The 19,555-nt window shown below is 41.2% G+C and overlaps 1 protein-coding gene across 8 annotated transcripts in view; it reads left to right on the top strand.

Moving 5' to 3' along the window:
• EBF1 (EBF transcription factor 1) overlaps positions 1 to 19,555 on the top strand; it is a 265,262-nt gene that overhangs the window by 160,726 nt on the left and 84,981 nt on the right. For 4 of the 8 annotated variants that reach the window (XM_063168936.1, XM_063168935.1, XM_063168940.1 and 1 more), the window contains exons 7-8: positions 7,385 to 7,466; positions 15,287 to 15,404. In XM_063168936.1, the coding sequence (XP_063025006.1) occupies positions 7,385 to 7,466; positions 15,287 to 15,404 (200 nt within the window). Of the gene's footprint in view, positions 1 to 7,384; positions 7,467 to 15,286; positions 15,429 to 19,555 lie in introns of all 8 variants that reach the window. The other 4 variants (XM_063168934.1, XM_063168933.1, XM_063168938.1 and 1 more) reach the window with 1 other exon arrangement.

Genomic DNA, 19,555 nt, shown 5'->3' with positions numbered 1-19,555 from the left:
TAGTGTTTGAGGGGTGAAATGGGACCAAAATGGAGAGACACTGAAGGGAAAAGCGGTTAAACAGAAGCAAATTGATTAACTTTAATTGTTAATATTTTGCTATTCACAATGATTGTCATCAACCAAATACCCTGTGTTTCCCCTGTACACAGATGGCATAAACTCCTTCCAACTTTTTTTTTGTTTGTGATGGAAAGGTAGCTGCAGTTCAAGTGTAATAAAAATTTTAGATACTGGAGCAGGGCACAAGTAAGGAGATATAAGAAAATTCAGATTTTCTCTACTTTAAAGGAAAAAAAATATTAAAACATCAGGCCTGGGGGCAAAATTAAATCACAAAAAACTGAGCATTCAGACCTGCCTCTGGACTAATCTTAATTCTGTTTTGTGATGTGTTTTTCAGTGGTGTTACCTCTTTCTTTTCTTATTAAAAGTCTGGGCAAAGAAACCAAAACAGTCTCTCTGGGATTTTAACTCACTCACTGGAGAAAATGCCAAACACTTTCCCAAACTACTCTAAATTTCTGTGATGCATTATAACTCAGTATCAGGGAGCTAGAGGAGTCCAGAAGATGCAAGATGAAAAATTGATATGCTGTGCTTCGCTGTGCAGAATGCACAGACCTGAGGAAAAGTGACTGGGAGCACTTGCTGAAGTGAGCAATGAGTAATTTAAGGCTGGTTTGGGTGGTCCTGCCTTCAGATTTGGTGATTATGTGGGTGCCTCCTCAGCTGTTTGCTGTGCTGAGCTGAATATTTGCTGTATTGATAACAGCAAACCCTGGCAGTGCTGGAGTTCCAGCAGCAACAGCAACTTCACAAAATAGTAATTATTATTATTATTATTATTATTATTATTATTATTATTATTATTATTATTATTATTATTATTATTATTATTATTTCTATTATTTCTATTATTATGTCACTGTCTGAAAAATTTCAGCTGACAGGCTCTGACTGCGTGAGGTTCATTCTCTGCATCAAATTGTTTTTCTTGGACCTTTTCTGCAGTTCAAGAGGAAGGTATATATTGTCTAGTAAATAATTTTCCATGCCTTATTTTTGGTATTTGTTTGTTTTTTAAACCAGTAAATTTCTTAGTATCCCATAAATGCAAAATTCATGTCTGATTTGCTTCCATTTTAAATCAGTAAGAGCATTGAATACAGAGAGAACAGAGTTGGGATTTTTTTTTTTCATAATTAGGATGTTTGATAACTCAAGAGGTTATGTTTAGAAGAGAGTTAGATGGCTGTATCTGGTGTTTAATTTCTCTTCTGCAGAATAAATTTCCTGTTGTAAAAACGCCACAAAAGGTAGCTACTGCTGTTTATTGACTAAAGAGGCAAGTAAAATCCAGCTGTGAACATGTGGGTAATAGGAGCTTTTCTCCATGCCTATATTTGATTTTCATGCTAAGCCTCATGTTGGTAAATATCAGTGTAAGTCTCAATTATTCTTTTGTTAATAAGGTACTTGACATGATCAGGGAGCTTTATGTGAAAAGGCCTGCAAGAAAAAAAAAAAAAAAAGCAATCTTCAAGTGAAGTTTTAAATTGTTGGAAAATTAAAGAAATTATTCTTCAAGAATAAAAACAAGCTTTATTTTAGCCTAAGTTTGAATTTTGCCATTTTATAATAGGAGTTTAGATAGGAAGAGTCAACTTGAAAAGAGAAAAGGATTAACTTTCTCCTTCTGAAGTTTCTAAAGGGGCATTTCATAGATCATGGAATGATAGCATCAAGGAATGGTTTGGGTTGGAGGGGATCTTAAAGCTCATCTCAACCCAATCCCCTGACATGGGCAGGGACACCTTCACCGTCCCAGGTTGCTCCAAGCCCTGTCCAGCCTGGCCTTGGGCACTGCCAGGGATCCAGAGGCAGCCACAGCTGCTCTTGGCAGCCTGTGCCAGGGCCTCCCTACCCTCACAGGGGAGAAGTTTTGCTAGTACCTAATCTAAACCTACTCTCTCTATACCTTTTGATTATTTACTTTTCCAAATAAAATAGCATTTTCCCTATATTTTTATTTTAGTGACAGATTACTGAGTAGATGAAGTTACCAAGAGTTGCAGGAGAAGTTATAGATTGACAAAGAGAGAAGTGTGTGAAACTTGCAGAGAAAACCCTGCAGAAGCAAACAAAGCACTGTCAGCTTTGGTGACCTCTGAGCTCAACTCTGTACTGGCTTTGGTTCCTCTGGACATGCCAAGTTTTCACCAGAGCTAAAACACCCATCAGAGGCTGTTTGAGACACTGTTTTTGTAGCATCACCAGTTTGACAGCAGAGCTGGACGTGCTCAAGTATGTGAGTGGTACCTTTGTCTCCACCAGTACTGCTTGTGTATTTAAATTTATGCACATATTTAGTACTCTGCTGAATTGGTGTGCCATACAGAATGGGCATGCAATCCTTTTATCTGATGGAAAGTTGCTAATTATTGCCCTGGCCCTGTGTATTTTGGTTTTACTAATTTTACAAACCCACATATACTTGCTGCTGTGTTTCATCCAGCAGTCTGAAGTTGCCCTTTTTCTATCAAATGTGTTTACAGCACAGAAAAGGTGTGTTCTGTCAGTTTTGTTTGCCCTAGCCAGGTCTGAGCTGTATAACCAGCACTCACTCTGGATAGCCACTGGTCTGGCTGACCTTGGCACCATGACAGCTGTCGTATTTTCACATGGAGGAACTGTTCTTGAACAACTTCTCCAATGTATCAGGAACAAACAAGCTTTTCTTCAGCATCAGGAATGCAGCAGGTCTTCTTTCCAACTATTTTTTTCTCCTTCCACAGACATATTTATTGTGGCAATGGCAAGAAAATCCTACTGCTAAGCCTTCGTGTTTGAGTTCCTTTAAATTTCCTTCAGGGGAGCGACAGAAGAGCCAACATAGATCATGTCAGAGCTCGCTTTCTTTAATTTAACTCTTCAGTTATTTTTAATAAACATGAGTATTAATTTGTAGTGGCAAGAAAAGCAGGAAGGCAAAATCCTCTTACATCTTCATTACTTCCATTTCTGCCATGGGTTTAATTTAAATCCCTGTGGTGGTGGCAAAGAGCAGGCCGCTGCTGGGGAGGTGTTGCACAAACCCAAAGGGTTTGGTGTGTGATGGAAAATGAGGCCAGCAGGGAGTGGCAGGGAGTATTTTAAACAAGTGGAGTGACCTCCAGCTGGTCTTGTGCTCACCAGATCCATCAGTGGAACAAGGGGAATCAGAGCATGGATGGGGCAGGGGTGAGGACTCCTCAGCTGGTTTCAGGAGCTGGAAGGAACCAGGCTTGGGTAGAGTTCCTCCCTATCAGAGGGTGAGAACAGAGTCCTACTGACACCAACATCTTTTTGGAAATGCAGCAGTTTTGTTAGAAAAAACCCCACAACTTCATGTCCAAAAAACGAATTTCTATTGAATTGTGAGAAAAGGAGAGAACATTCCCAACAGCCAATAGCACATTTTTTAGAGCTTTTGCATGGCAAGCAGAAGTTCACATTAGTTTGGGGTCTGATTCAGCCCAGGGGTTTGTATTTAAGCAGAGGATGTATTTCTACGCTGGACCTTGCAGTTGCTCAGGGGTTTTTACAGCATGGATGGCACACATCAACTGCTCAGCAACTTCAGTCCCTCAGCAGTTTTTGCAGCCTGCCCTGAGCAGCATGGTAGGACACCTAAATATAATCTAAAATTAACTGGTTTTCCCCCAGAGTTCCCTTCCTTACACTCCAGCCATGTCTCTGTGGGGTAAAGGTGATGCATGGAATTCTCTGGTTTAATACCAGTGCAAGTTTTTTTCCTGGACCTGAGCTGACTTGCATGGAGCTGGATTGTGTTTCTCTGCTCCACAGAGAAACACATGCACAAATGCTCTTCACACCAGGAATGGTAGTAGTCAGGAAGAGAGTCAGAAAATATGTTTTGGTTGATTGATGAAAAAAAACCCCAAACCTTCAATGGTAGCAATAAGGATAATTGATGACTGTCTCCTGTGTGGCAGAAGAGTGGGTGTTCAGCAGTCACATAAGTTTGGAGAGTTGTAGATTTTATTGACACTCCTGTGTTTTGCACATTTTTTTTTCATCTTGGAAATGAATTTCAGACCCCAGTAGTGAGTATTAATGCTATATATCCTCTGTGGTTAGCATTAATGGTACACAGTCCTGCCAAATGCAGGGAAAGTTAGAATTGAAAAAAAATAACCCACTGTGAAGAGGCTCGATGCGAGCAAATGGGGATGGAGGTTTATGCTTGCAAAGAGCTCAGCTCTGTTGGCACTTCTCCTGGACCAGTGCTGTCAATCCAAATCTGAAATATTTGCAGAGTGAAGTGTTGCTAATGAGCAATGCTGGCAGGACCGGGCTTGAGGTGATGAAGGCACCTCAACAATCGGTCTAAAGCAGGAACCAAGGCCTGGGCTGAGCCCCATGAATCAAACTGCTCTGCTCTACTCTTGTCTTAATCTGTTCTCATCCTCCTTCCTGCCAAGGTGGGGGGGTTCCATCATCTGGGGGTGTGGTGCCAGCCCAGGAGCTGCTCAGCTCTTGCCTGGATGAGTGAGGGATGCTTCGTGTGGCCGGGGGGGCTCCAGCCTGGCGTGTTCCCAAATAAAGTGCAGCCCCATCGTTTGTTTTGTCTTTCAGTAGAATTAAAATATGGCACTTGGCAGAATGTGTTCTGTAAACTGGTGACTTTTTTTTTGCTTAACATGCAGTGAGTGAACTTGGCTGTGTGAGCGTCGCGTTCCTCTGAAAATGCTATTATTTTTGCAAGTTAATTTTTTTCTGGAGTTGGTTTAATTCAAAAGAAGTTTTGTTTGCTTGCTTGCTTGCCTGAGGTTTTTTGGTAGGTTTAAACAGATGAGCTTCATTTCTTCTGCAGTTTATTTTGGTGAAACTTCTGTAGCCTTTGGGGGTTACAGCACAGTGCACACGGAGTTAGACTGTGAAACTTTGGGTTAGAGTTTTGCAGACCCCAAAAAGCAAATTCTTGTATTTCAGGGTGACTTTCCAAGCCTTTGAGTTGACATGAATTCAGAGTTTGTAAGGGGAGGGAAGGCCCAGTGTTTCTCCGTAGAGCTTCACAAAGAACTTTCCATCTTTTTTTGGGGAACCCTTAATCAGCCCACCAACCCTCACTGCCCATTATTTGTGTGCTATGCCGATACAAACCAGGAATTTTTAGCTATTTTTAACTTTTCCATGCCCCAGCTCCCCTCAGGGCCGGGGTGTTGCTCTGGGGCTGTGGCAGCCCGGGTGGGCAGCTGCTGGACTCAGCCCTCGGCAAAGCCACCAAAATCCCGCGGTAAACCCAGGGCAGCGCCAGCTTCTCCCCAAAGAGTGAGTGGCTCTTAGAGGTTTTGCCACATAAGGGCCTGTTTGAGGCTGTAGGCACCAGCTGACAGGGATGTCTTTGCCTCTGAACAGATGGCCAGGCTTTTTATTTCAGCGAGCAATCTCGTGTGGAGGGGTGGTCTCCGAATCCTGCCAGGGTTTCGCGAGACAGGGCCAGCTTAGGGCAAGAGGGATCTGATGTCTGTGCCCTTCATAGCTCATGAGCTAAGTGATGAGCTGTTGACAGGAAAGCCATCATCTGAAGTGTAAGATCCCCAACTCTCCCCACTTTTCGCTTTTCTTTGGCGGAATTAATGCCCTATTTGCTTGTCTCTCAAAATCCATTCTGGCACAAGTACAAACCCTCGCCTGGTGGCAAGCAGTTGTCTGGATCCGAGATGCCAAGATTTGTGCTGACAGCTCCTTCTACACAATCTGAGTCAGGCTGTCACAGCTGGCCATTAGCAGCTTAAAAAGACACACATGTACAGCAAATAGCACCACCTTTCCATTATTGAATATCAGAACCTGCTTGATTGAGAAATGCAATGACTTGCACTGCTCTTTCCTTTAAACAAGCACTGCCTCCAAACCCCTGTTCCAGTGCAGTGGATGTTTATTTTATGTGGATTGCTTGCCCTTATTTAGAAGCTCAGGTCTAGAAGAGACTTCCTGGGCCAGGAGATCTAGTCCTTGATAATCCCAAGCATCACATTTGATAATCCTCCTCATTACGTTGCATTTCTTAAATGAAAACAGTCTCTCATAGTTTCGATTTATCGTTGCAGCCGTTTGCCTTGTATGATTTCCTTGACATGGAGGAACAAGAAGCAAAACTTGCCTTGTTGAGAGGCAGCATCACAACTAGAGCAGGGCAAAGAATGCTGCTCATCAAAAAGGGATTTTCTGAAGCTGTTTACCCTGCAGTGTTGCCTTTCTTGGTGACAGTCTGTGCAAATTCTGCTGACCTAGCATTCAGTTTGGGTGCTGAAAGAGGGCTGCTTGCAAAAGTTAACATTCAGATTTAAAGTAAAACAGGATCAAACTGTTCCCCACCCCACTCCTGTATGTGGGAACAGGGCAGAGGAACTTCTGCTTAGTCACTGATGGTTATTGCACGTGTAATGCTGCCTTGTCTGGTTACGCTGGGCTTTAAACTTGCTGTAGGATTAAACTGTGCACGGCTGAGCTTTAGGAGACCTTAGTCTGTAGTTTATTTTGGACAAAAGGCTGATAAACTTTGGCTTTCAGGGAGGAAGCCTGGAATCTGAGACCCACTATTATTCATTGACTTGTCTTTATGAGTTTACAGCCCACTGATGCATAACACTGAAGGAAATATTTTCAGTGAAATGTTTGCTTTTTTCTTTGGCTTTGTAAAAGGCAATGTCTTTTCTTAGAGATATATGTCAGGGTCATATAGCTACTTCAGTGAACTGTGTATGGTCAGGAAGTAGGCTGCATCAAAAACATTTCATTTTTCCATGAAGTCATTCTTTTGACCAAGGCTTCCCCCTTCTCTCAGGGATTTGGGCTCCACTAACCACTATTGGAGCATTAATTTTATTCACAAACTCGGTTTAATCCTGGGGAGGAGATTTCAACTGTATGGAACACTTTCAGTATTTTTGTATTAAATCAAAACTTGAGGGTGACAGTGAACTTGTAAAACAAAACCCCATTTATACCCAAGGGAATTTTCATGTCTAGCATTTTTCTATCCCTTTTTTGCTGTGCTGAAAAACGTGTCTGTTCCTTATTGCTCTGGATGGCACAGCCAGCCTGGCGTGACAGAGGGACTGACTCTGCAAACTTTAATGGCTCTGACACAACAGAGCTATGAAATTAGTGTTTAAATTTTCAGGATGTTTTGCTAGATCAGGCCTATGTAAGCTCCGCTCCTTCTTTGGCTGGGCAGGGTGAGTTGGGAATACTGATGTTGATAAGTCTTTGTTGTACCAAGTGTGCAGATATCATATTTGTATCGCTGTCATATTTATACAGACTACACCCTATTTATAAGGCATTAATGTTCATTTCTGTTTCTTCACAGGTTCTTCTTGAAATTTTTCCTCAAATGTAACCAAAATTGCCTAAAAAATGCAGGAAACCCTCGAGACATGCGTCGATTCCAGGTCAGTCGGACACGCTTCCTCATTTAAAAATCAGCAGCTGTTAGGACAGAAGTACTTTGACCCAAACTAACCTAGTAATTCACTGGAAGATGCTAAAAACATAAGGTCACAAAATAATGCCTAAGTCTTGTCACAGCAGAATTGTCAGGAAGTAGTTGGGTTTTCTTGCTCTGGAAGAGAGCACTCTTGAAGATAATGTCATCTCCACCGGAAGGGAAAGCATGAAAAGGAAAAATCAAAATGACCTCTCTGTTGTTTTCAGCTATTGGGCTCCCCGGCTCTGAGATATTTCTCTCTCCATGGGGAACTATTTGTTTTCATGGAGACACCAAGTGGGCACCTTGTTTATTGGCTGGGGCAGAGGAAGGTGTAAGAGCAATTAATAAAATCAGGCATATGGCTACATGTGTTACTCCTGAGCAGTGGTAAAGACTCATAAACGTGCATCGATGGGATGAAGGTCTGTCCCTGTAGTGAGCACTTGGAGAAAGCTACCACTGTGTGCCTCTTTCTTAGGATGCTTTGGGCTGGTATTAACCCATTTTTGCATCTTGTGGCACTGGGTCTTGGGAGCTGAAATATCAACAAAGCTTTAGATAGCCAAGGACATCTTGTTATGGTCCAGCTGTGTCACTACTCATTTTGGGTTGAAGAGCATCACTGTCCCTTGGGAAGGTGGTCTGTACATGCACCTCCCCAGTGCTGGCAGCAGAGTGGAGTGGTGGCAATGCTGAGGAATAGTTGTTCCAACCCTTTTATTGAAGACATGGTCTTTGACTGTGGCAATAATGCTTTAGCTGGGTATGTGCTGAATAAAAATATGGGATAGAAAGTCAAAGAACCTTCTCTTTTGGTGGGAGGAGTTTTCCACGGAGAGATGGATTATGGTAGAATCTGTCTGTGGGGCTTTGCCTCAGGGTTCTGAGAAAGAAACAAGAGATTTGTCACATGGACCACATGGGTCTCTGGAGAAAGACAAATCCAAAATATATCTGCTTTCTGTAGTTACTCAGAACCTTGTTTGCTTCTTTTCCAGCATTGTTGCACTTCAATACAAGTGTTGAATGTTATGTAAGTGACAATATTATTTATATGTAGAATGTCTTTTGTTGAACTGCTTAATTGCAGCAATGCTGGAAGGCAGAGGGGTGCTATTTGCCTCTGAGCAGGGAAGTGCAGAAGTGAGGAGATGTGGCCACAGGGATTAAATGAATCAGTGTAAAAGCCAGTATTAGCATGGCAGAGCCCTCAGCTTCTCACCCCACACTCCTCCCTCTGTCACGGTTCTCCTGTGATTCCAGAGGGCATTATCACAGAAAGAGAATGTGGGAAAAGGACTCTCACCAGCACGGGGCTTTAGTCCGAGCAGTCACCCCTGGGGCCTGTCAGAGCTTGCTTCACAACATGTACACTCTGCTGGGGCTGTGCTCGCCCAGGCTCCAGGCTGATTTTCATATGGAAATGCCTGTGCCTGTTCCTCAGAACAGCAATCAGGAGCTGTGTCGGCGGGGAGGTAGGACATAGGAAAGGTTGTTGATCTCTTGACTTGTAAAGACATTCTGTCATACAAACCCAGCTTCACAGCAGTTGAGCTTTCCGTGTGTAAACAGAGACTGCTTAATTACACAGGTCATGTCAATTAGCGTGACCTCAGCATTTTCAAGAAATTAATCACTTTCAGCCGAGCGAACCACTCCTACTCTCATACAGGGTGGCATTGAAGCTCGCAGCATTCTCTTTAGTGCCCAGCCTTATTGTTTTACAATAGCTGCTTTTGTTTCTTCCCTTTTCTTTTTTTTTTAAATTTTGAATTTGTTGGTCTTTTAGCAATAAACTTCTTAAAATAAAACAGCTGGGCTCTGCAGAGTCCAAACTTCATTTATCATTTCTTTGGGTGAAAAGGACCAAGTGTACATGTAGTATCTCAGAGCTGTGGTGCTCCTGGGTCTTTGAGGCAGTGTTGTGTAGGAACCAAATGAAATCTGTGCCCCTGTGTTTGCTGTCAGCTGCCTTTGAATTGTTGCCAGTGACTTACAAGGTCTCCAATAGCAATGTCACAGTTCTGGTTAAATACCATAAGGATAAGGTATTTCCAGATACTTTCAGATGGTACCATACTCATTTTATACACATAAAAATGGAGACATTCCCTTCCTTCATTCCCCTACTTGTGCTGGACTTTGAAGCTGCCAAGAGATATTTCCAACTTTTGGTCTGTCATTCGTCAGTCCCCAAAAGTTGCTGGAAGTTCTTAGAACACAGATTATGGTTTTGATGAGAGAATCAGTGGAAGGCCAAGGACACGAGTCCTGCACTTTCTAAGGACCAGTCCTGTAGAAAATTTCCTTTCTTAGTAGATTTTAGATTTGGTTTGGGGTGTTTTTCCCCATGTAGCATGGAATTGTCTGATTATCATCTGATATAAGACATTTTAAGAAAGTACAGGGAGGAGGCAGAGTGTGTGTTGATTCAGGCTCACAATCAGAAATTAATTAGGAGGTTTTATCCTGAACTTTGCTTGCAACTGTAGGAGTGTGATAAGTCTAACATAAAAGCTGTTGTGGGCCTGGAAGGAAATAAATTTCTCTGCATGTTTGAGATGTCCAGGCATGTGACAAGTGGAGTGGTATGGAGAGCCAGCAGAGTGTGTGTGCTGGAGCAGTGCTGGCCCTGGCTGTGTTTGTTGTGTCTCTATTAGCACAAGGAGACAGTCAGGGAGGAGAAGTCAAGTACTGCACAGTATTTCAGCTGTGCTTCACACTCCTGCTTGCCCTTGACAAAATAATTTCATCTCCATGTTTCATCAGCCCAATTGCACAAAACATTTGGTGCTCTTGTGTATTATCACCTTTGCCCAACCTTGCCTTTTTATCCCAGAAACCCTCCAGAGCAGCTGCTCAATCTGGTTGCGAATTCTTCATCACAATAAGTCATCATCCTTGGTGGGATGAGCTGTAGTGCCTCAGTTAGTGGTAATAATAATACTGCTACTAAGTAGATGGTGTCATGACTGAACTCTGCCTAGATTTGATTTTTCAGAACTAAAAACTCATTCATACAACCTAAACAGCTTTGTATGTTATTGTAATTAATGAAACCCAGGCGCCCTAGCTGTCTTGTTGTTCTTGTTTTAGCACAACTGCTTGTAAACTGACACATGTCAAGTTTTAATTTAGAGGAAACTTTTCAGGCTGTGTCACTGAACGAAACCCCAAACATTCACTTATTATGAAAACCTTGAAAGTCACTTAGAGATTGCCATGCTGTTTGATTCTGCTACCACAGCCTCTCCTGCAGCAGAGGCTGCTCGTTTGCCTCCATGGGATGCTGCCACTCATGTTTGAATTGAAGCCACTTGTGTCTTATTGCAAATTTGCATAAGAGACAGAGATGATGCTTCATGAATCCCAGATAATGGAATTTGGACATGCAAGGCTCCATCCCCAGAGAAGGGAAAGGCAAAAAAAAAAAAAAAAAAGAAGAGACTGAAAAATAGCAGTGAGAGCTGTGGCCCAATTCAACAAGGTAATTAAGTGCCTGGCCTGTCCTTGAGCACGTGAGCAAAATTACAGAATGTATTGTACTTATGTGCTCTTAGTTAGGCACCTTTTGAAGTGTCTTGTTAAATGGAGAGTGATTTTTAGCTACTAGAGTAAAGAAGTCAACACATTGTGGGAAGAGGTCACCAAGTGGTGATGAAAATAAAGATGTGCTCGAGCCATTTATAGCTTTCAGAAGAGTGGCAAGCACTGGAGTTACATATTTAACACTTAGGACACACTTCAAACCGGGAAATTTTCCTAGCTAGATTTTCTCTGCCTTTGCTATTGGGGATATTGCAGAAATATCAGGTCCTTCACCATACACTGGAGAAAATTGAAAGCACAAGGAAAATGCTATGTCTTAATCAGTAAGCATAGCTTAATGGGCTGTGGTTAAAAATCAGGAGTTGTGCAATGCTTAATTTTGATATATTAGGTGAGGTACTATACCAAATAAACAGGCCGAGTGCTAAACGTGGATAAATAGCTTGATCTCCAGGCTCCTGGTCTCTGAATATTTAAAGAAAAAAAAATCTAAGCTCCAAAGTATTCACAAACTGAGCTATTTAATGGCAGGCAGAATAATCCACAGAGCTGGGATATGTTACTGCATTCAATAGCGCCAATTTCATTGAAGAAAGTTGTAAACCCATGTGTTTCTTTCATACCTCTGTCTCCCCTGGTGTTGATACAGGATTTAAATTCAAAATCTGTGAAGGGCTAAAGCTAAAGCTCAAAATCATTTTCCGTGTTTGCCTGTCTCAAATTAAAACTGTGTTTTGTTGACAAAATTTGGAAAGGTTTGAGATTTGGCAGACCTGGTTGTCCCTGTGCTTACATTAATGTGTCAGCACCTCATTAATCATTTATTAAACTGTAGTGTGCCTTTCCCTCTTGCTACAGTCTGTGTTTTAGGATGCCTTGGTGCCCATTCCACATGTACTCTGGCTGTCCACTCCCCCTAATTTTATGATTTCTCCACAAATTAGTTTTAGCATGTGCTTTAACTTGAACATATCCCAGTCGTTTCAAAATCAAAATGAGGAGAGTGTAGTATTTTTGTAGATTAAAAAATATGAGTAGAACTTGTAACTATGTAAGTGCTCTGCAGCAATCCAAGTAGGTAACTGTGGCACACAATATTTGAGGTGCATTTTTTACTATTAATAATTAGAGGCATTAATATTTCCTTGGTGCAATGTGCACTCAATGTTGCTCTATTAATGAGAATTTTCATTTAAAGAATTGAGCAGCAAGAGCCTGTTGCTTCTTACAGGTTTGCATTGAATAATCTTTTTTTTTTTTCCAAACAGACACATAAGAGTTTTTTTTTTTTTTTTTCTGCATTTCCTGAGACTGGAAACAGTTTCACTTGGGGATTCCATTTATAGTTTCTGCTGCTAACGACACCAAAGAACCACACCAATGTGGTCTCTTCATAGTAAATCAAATTGTTCAGGAGGGAGGTAGGAAGATATTGCTAAGTAATTCAAAATATGTTGCATCAACAGTTTTGAAAATCTGAGGAGGGGGAAATTAAATGTAGCTTTACTCACATAAAACCTCAACAGGATTGTTTCCTCAAGTTCTTACCTAGAAAGTTGCACGTATAGCAGCAGCTACTTAGATACAGGATTTTCACAGCTTTCAGAACTACCTTACTGTTACTACTCTTGACTCATTATTTTTCTGGAATCCCATTTCTAAAAATGTTAAAAGTTTTGGTTTCAGCCCAGGTTTGATCAGCATCAGCATGAAGTCTGTGTGTACCTATAGGGTTTTAGAATTGGGGAAAATATTTTCTCTTGTAGCCATTGTTATTAATTGTAGTTTTGTTAATTTTCATACGCATCTAATCAGATCCCTAAAAGAAGATAAGGAGCTGGCATAAATCATGGAGCTGTGACAGGCAGTGCCAAGGATTTGGCTCAAAATCCCACTTGCAAAGAATTTACAATGGTTGCAAGTGCACAAATAAGATTGCAAACCCCGAGCCACTTACTATAAGATCATATTTTATTGAAAATATCATAAACTTTATTCTACCCCTCAGGAATTCAATGGATAAATTACTTTTGAAATCCCTTTTGGAATTTTATATATAGGGCTTGGGTTTTTTTCTCTCCTTAGTTTGATTTCAGGAAAACTTATCTGTAGTATTTGGTGCTTTCTTTTTCCCAAATTTCCATCTGTAGGAGCTCTTGAATCATTTATTCTGTATTTTAATATCTTTCACTTAAAACACACATAAAAGCCTATTGCTTGGAATGCCATTCTGAGGGATGGGGTTAGGATCTTTTAGATATAAAATATTCTCTTTTGTATTCTGCTTTTTCCAGAGAAAGACTTCAGGATCTCCTCTGGGCAGTTTAGTGGCTTTGCTTACTTTTTGAGTATTTTAATTGGGGGTCCAGAAATAGGTAGAAAATTTTTCCTTTCACTCTATTTTGTTTTTTTTTTAGTTCCAATTCAAGTGATGAAATTGAATAGTTGTAAGCGATCCTTTAAGTGTCCCCATTTGACCAACTTTGAGAGGCAGCAGCTTCCTGAGAGAGTTGAAGCAATGTTTGCCAATCCTTGTAAAGCATTTCACCTCTTCAGAGGCTAAAGCCTCTCAAAACCAAGAACAATTAAAGCAAGAGCCTTTCAGAGTGACTGGGGAATTCAGCAAAATAAATCAGAAATCCTCTGCCGTGGCTCTGGAGGCTTGCCTCATTATAAGAGCAGATCTATTAGCCCCCTTGCCATTGTCTTTCATTTCTCAAGTGAGGTGATTCTAATTAAATTAATCTGCATGTCAATCTATCGGTGATCAATCAAAAGGGCTGAGGTCCCCCTTTGCGGCACTGTGCTTGCGGCTGACAGGGGCTGATAATGGAGGAAGAAATAAACTGTCGAGCAAAGTTAATTAGTCAACATAATAGGTGGATTAAACAGGAGCTGCTGATTGCTGTTTCACATGTCGAAGCATGAGGTGGGAGCTGAAACTGCAATTAACAGACAATTATTATATTTGGTTGTAAGAGGTCGCATGAATAAACATATCTCTGTGGGTTTCAGTCTTTAATCCCTTTCCCTGTTTAATGTAAGGAGAAGTGTAGGTCATTTCTTCTTATTGTTTTAGTCAAAGTTTTCGAAGGCGACGCGTGCTCCTGGCAAACCAGCAGCCAGCTGAAGGCCAGATCTTTGGCTGGGGTAAAACCCTGGGAATGCCACATTTTGCTGGGAAAAGGCTGTGGGAGGGGTGGCTGAAGGAAAGCTGGGGAGGCTGAGACTGCTTGGTCTGAATGGAGGAGGAGGAGACGTGGTGTGATGAGCTCACAGCTCTGCAAGAGACTTGTTTCTCCATGACATTTCATGGCTCACGGGCCCACTGCCTGGACAGGGATTTCCTTTTGGAGCCTCAGGGTTGAGCAGTCCCTCTGGACACCTTGGAGAAGCTGAGTCTTCTACTCTGGACCCATCATTTACCTGTTTGCCCCTGCTGGGCTGGCTGCTCTCCTGCCCTGGGCAGCTCTGGGCAGAAGTGTCTAATCCTTCCTCCAGGGCAGTCCTGCTGTGTCTCTCTCACCTCGCCTCAAATCAAATCCCAGGTGTTGACATTGAGATAAGTTGAGAAATACAAATAATTCTAACACGGGATGAATAGGGTTGTGTTCTCCAGATCAAGACCCCACTGTCAAGCATGTGTGTGTGTGTACACAAACATGCCTATACATACTCCTTAAGATAGAGCTCGGGAGAAATTTGGGCAAATCCAACAACCTGCAGTGACTTTGCGGAGGGGAGAGCAGCAGAGAAGGGTGGGGGCAACGCAGGCAGCAACTCTTGTTACAACTTCACAAAATACACTTTTGTTTTCTTTTATTCTGAATCGATTCTCATTTGCAATGTCAACATCTCTATCTACTTCAGTGTGGAAACTGAAGGATAATTTAGGGTGAAACACAGCTGCCCTTGTATATAGGGGAAAAAAATACTTAATAAAGATCCTCTTGTTAAAATGATGGTTAACAGTGTGCTGTCTGCCACGCAGCTACAAACTCTGCAATTTGACTTAAAACTGCATCAAAAGCTTTCGATGCCAAAGACCCACTCATCAATAGCGCCTCTTGTTAGATTTGTACAGCATAAGCACCAGTTATTATGTGAAATAGCTTTGCAATTTTCTACAGCTCCCAGCTGTTATTTATTTAACTGAGTTTATTACACTCCGCACTTTTTAAAAAACACACGGATTTATCCAAATTTTCCTCCATCTTGCTCTTGTGCTTGCAGGTCGTGGTGTCTACAACAGTCAATGTTGATGGCCATGTGCTGGCAGTGTCAGACAATATGTTTGTGCACAACAATTCCAAGCACGGGCGGAGAGCTCGAAGACTTGATCCTTCGGAAGGTACGCCTTCTTATCTGGAACATGGTAGGCAAATCATTTTCATTGGTTGGCATTGCTACTTTTAATGTGAATTTATTTGGTTTGTGTCTCTGGCTGCTGCTTTCAAAATTGTCCCGTAAGCGTTTATTATCTCTGGGACCAGACATTTGAAAGGGACTGGCCTCCAGACCAAAAGGGGAATTTTTCAAGTAGGTCAGCTCTAAATGTAGTGAAATGACAAACAAGTAAGCAAACATGGGTGCAGAGGTTGTCCTGTGTGCCAGTGAAGTGGGGTGATTTTTTTTTTTAATGTTGGTTGCATTTATTCAGTACCCAAAATTGGAGTCTGGCTTTTTCTCCAGACTGCCCTGATTTTTGACTATGCATCTAAAGGATGTTGCACATTTTCTGAAGAGCTCAGCACCCAAATTTTGGATTGCATTTCTTCTATCTATAGGGTGCTGAGCTGTCTAGGAGATTCTTCTGTTCCTTTGAATTGCCCTAAATGAAAGCAGAGCCCTTTTGGAAATCCATCTGCTTACTTAAGCCATGGATGAATGTTCTTTTCTGGCTCCAGCTGTGCCAGCTGAGGACATTGCTTTTCCCACAGCTGTTTGTCTCCCTTCCCTGCTCCAGGCTATTCTTCACCATGGACATGCCAGCTAGGATGGTTGTGTGCTTGCTCTCTGGTCTCCTCCAGGCCAATGAAGTTCATTTGAATTAAACCATTTAAATAATCACTCTTTGCCAATATGGTTTGTTGCTGAAATGATTGAAGGAGAAATGGTGCAAGGCAGTTTGGCTTTTCTGGAAGCACAGTAAACTCCAGCAAGGGTGGGATGGGGGCACGTGGCTGGAAGCAGCCTGGGGACAGTAATCTCTTCTGTAAGGTCAGCTGGTCCTGGAAGGGAACATCTGCTGGTGACTGTAGGTGCTTAAAATGGGAGTTGTTGAGTGCAAATGTACTTTGAAAAATCTGGATTTGATTAATGTTTTGTTTTGCTCTTTGTCCTCAAAGTTGATGACTACTGCTGAAAAACAAAACAAAAACAGAGGGCATTTCACTCCCCTCTCCCTGTTCCAGCTTGGTAGAATAGCTCTTTGTCTTCAAAGCTGTTTGTAATCCTAAATTCAATAGGTGCTTGCTCCCTCTAAGAGATGTGTACCCTCAGCTGCCATTGAAGTAGCTGAGCGTAGAAGGCACCAGTCCTTTATGCTGGTTTGTTTCACAAATATTTGCCAAGGATCTGATGAATAATTAAATAGATTTTTCCAAAGAGTTTGAAGAAACCAGATAAAAATTTCTCTGGGAAAGCAAATGCCACTCAGAGAAATGTTAACTAGATACGTTAAAAGAAATTATTAATGCTGAGAAATGGGAAAATGTGTGGGTTTCTACTGCTCAGTGGATTCCTGTGGAAATACTTTTCTATTCTGTTTATGCTTTCAGGCATCAGTCCTGCAAGCACTTATGCATATATTTAAGATTATGCTCACATATGGTCCTGTTGGGATCAATGAGGCTTCTTGTGTCAGAGAAGCTGAGGGTATTGATAAGTGTTTGCAGAATCGGGTCTGTAGTTCACACTTACTAACCTAAAATTCTTAGCTCAGCAGCGTTTCTCATTATATAAACATAACTTACATCTGTATTTATTTAGCTCTAACTTTTTTATGTAGGCTACGAGCCATTTTCAGCCATAATTCATGTTATAGAATTTTTTTTCATCCTGCCAACAACCTAATTTAATAAACAAACCACTGTCATAATTTTTACTGAAATTTATAAGGAATGTATGAACTCTGTCTTTATTAATTAGCAGAAGGCATTACAAAGGGAAACTTCTTTCTGTTCAACTTTGTAATCTTTCCATTAAGTCTAGTCTTAAAAAAACACTTTTTTTTTTTCTTATATTCCTACTAAAGTAGTTGCCATATTTTTTTTTTCCTTTTTCCCCATTGCAGTCTTCTTAGTGCATGCTTTTGGTTGAGGCAGTACTTAATTTCTCTCACATAAATGCCCTTATTCTCATGCACCGTGGTATCTCATTTTACCAGAGCTGTCGTTCCCACTCCTACAACCTGAGGGATTCTGTTGGCAAAAAGCAACAACAAAAAAAGATAATTCTCTGCTTACGTAGCTGCACACACCTGAATTACTGTGCTGATATTAAAAGTCAACATCTGCAAAATATCTCCATGTGTACGTTTTGTGGGAAAGGTGATTTTTCTAATCTGCTTTCTCAGGCACCTCTCAAGCAACCTCATAAAGCAACTGCTAGTAAATTCTTACTTTTGAATAGCAACCTTCACACTACAAAATTGTTCCCTTCCCAAAGGCTTTGTGGAGCCTTTCTTTTTAACCCAAATCCTTCTGTCCAACTCTCCAGGAATTCTCTGACCATGTGAGTCCAAGAAACAGGAAAAAAAATTTGAAAATCCAGTTGTTATGATATTACTTTACTAAATACAAAGAAAGAAAAAGGTTTAATGCTATTGAATTTTGGACAAGACCCATTGGAACAGATGACAGTTACCTCCACTGAAATAATTTTTTGCTTTCACTTTGAGTCACAAAATGTGTTATTTTCTCCAAATTATTTTGGAATTTTTATTTTGGATAGTATCAGTGGCAGTTTGTTTGCCTCTCCTCTCCCCATCTTTTCTGCCTCCCTCGGGGAAGGACAGATTGACCTGAGCTGTATCCATGAGCAGGGATAGGAAGGGAATGTAGTCATGGTTTGTCTCTGGTTCATTGCTCTGGTGAGCAACTGCTCATCACAGGTTTGTAAAATCTGGGATCTGACTATAATATACCATTGACCAAATGTATTCCTGTGGACTTTTCCAGACGTTTAGCTTCTTAACACAAATTCCTGATGGCAATAGAGATGAATGCCTGACTGTGAGGGCTGGGGAAAGGAGAGAAGGATGTAGAAAGATGTGCTGGTTGTTGAGTTTACCTGGACAATATTCAGCTTATTTTTCCTTACAACCTTGTGTTTGCTGCTCTGAAACATGGAGGTACAGTTTATGTGACACCTAAAAGATACTTTGGGGGCCAAAAAGCTGGAAAGAAAGCTGCACCTCCTAAGCCACTCAGGAGCCTGGTGTCTCCACATTTGGGTTTCACCATCTCATTAACAGGTAGTCTGAATTATTTTTGGGACATCCAACACATCTTTATTTATATCTTGCTTGTCCGACTTTTCAGTCAGTAAAGTAAAACCCCCCAAAAAAGGGGTTTTTTTGTAGCTCATTTCTCTGAATATAACCAGAACCCAGATCTTGGTTTTGTGTCCACATGCTGCCCCCTTGAAGCCAGTGGGTTAAGCAGCTAATCTTTCAAATAAATATATCTATATTTTAAAAGTAAAAGCTGGCAGATGCCAATTATTATTTCATCCATCTCTGTGTGGTATAAATAGGGTAAGCCACAGTAATCTGTGGTTTTCAATAATTATCACTTTTTCATTCACAAATAGTTGGATCCTCACTGGTTTTATATTTCTGGTAAACCAGAAAGCCGGTGTGGTTGACCTTTCCAAATTATATATATAGTAAGATGTATAGTCAAGAGCCAACAGGCTCCAACAGTAGGATATATTTCAGCTTGGAGTTCATCCCAGGGTGTCAATTTTAAAAGCAAAATCTTCCCAATGAAATTTAAGTGATAAACTTATGGAAGGGGAGAGTTCTGGCAGGGCTTGCAACAACTCTTTTCAAGTTTACCAGCAATAAATCCACTGCAAAGTTTCCAGTTAAAACTCTCATATCATTGCAAAGTAAAAATTCTTTTTTTTCCCCAAATGTTTTGAATGTCTTTACAAGAATGTAAAACCAATTGCAGCATCAGTTTCTCTATTATTTTTCCTTGCTGGCAGAATGCAATGCCCTCGAAAAATGATAGTCCCTAAGACCCTGTCAGTTTGCATGCTCTAACACTTTATTATCTAATGATCTAATATGCAACAAGGCAAAGAGGGGGTGCTTATCACCCTGACAGGATGCCTAAGAGAAGTGACTAAATTACTTTATGTACCATTAGCACTAGCTGCCAGGGTGAACTCACTGTGAGCATTTATGCAAATATTCCTGAATACATTCAAGTGGCCTTGTCAGGAAGACGACTGACAAGCAGCTTAAATGCTTGGGTTTTTAAAGGGACAGTT

Source organism: Melospiza melodia, chromosome 14 (assembly GCF_035770615.1).
Source record: "Melospiza melodia melodia isolate bMelMel2 chromosome 14, bMelMel2.pri, whole genome shotgun sequence".
NCBI lineage: Eukaryota > Metazoa > Chordata > Aves > Passeriformes > Passerellidae > Melospiza > Melospiza melodia.
This window is presented reverse-complemented; position numbering and strand designations above follow the sequence as displayed.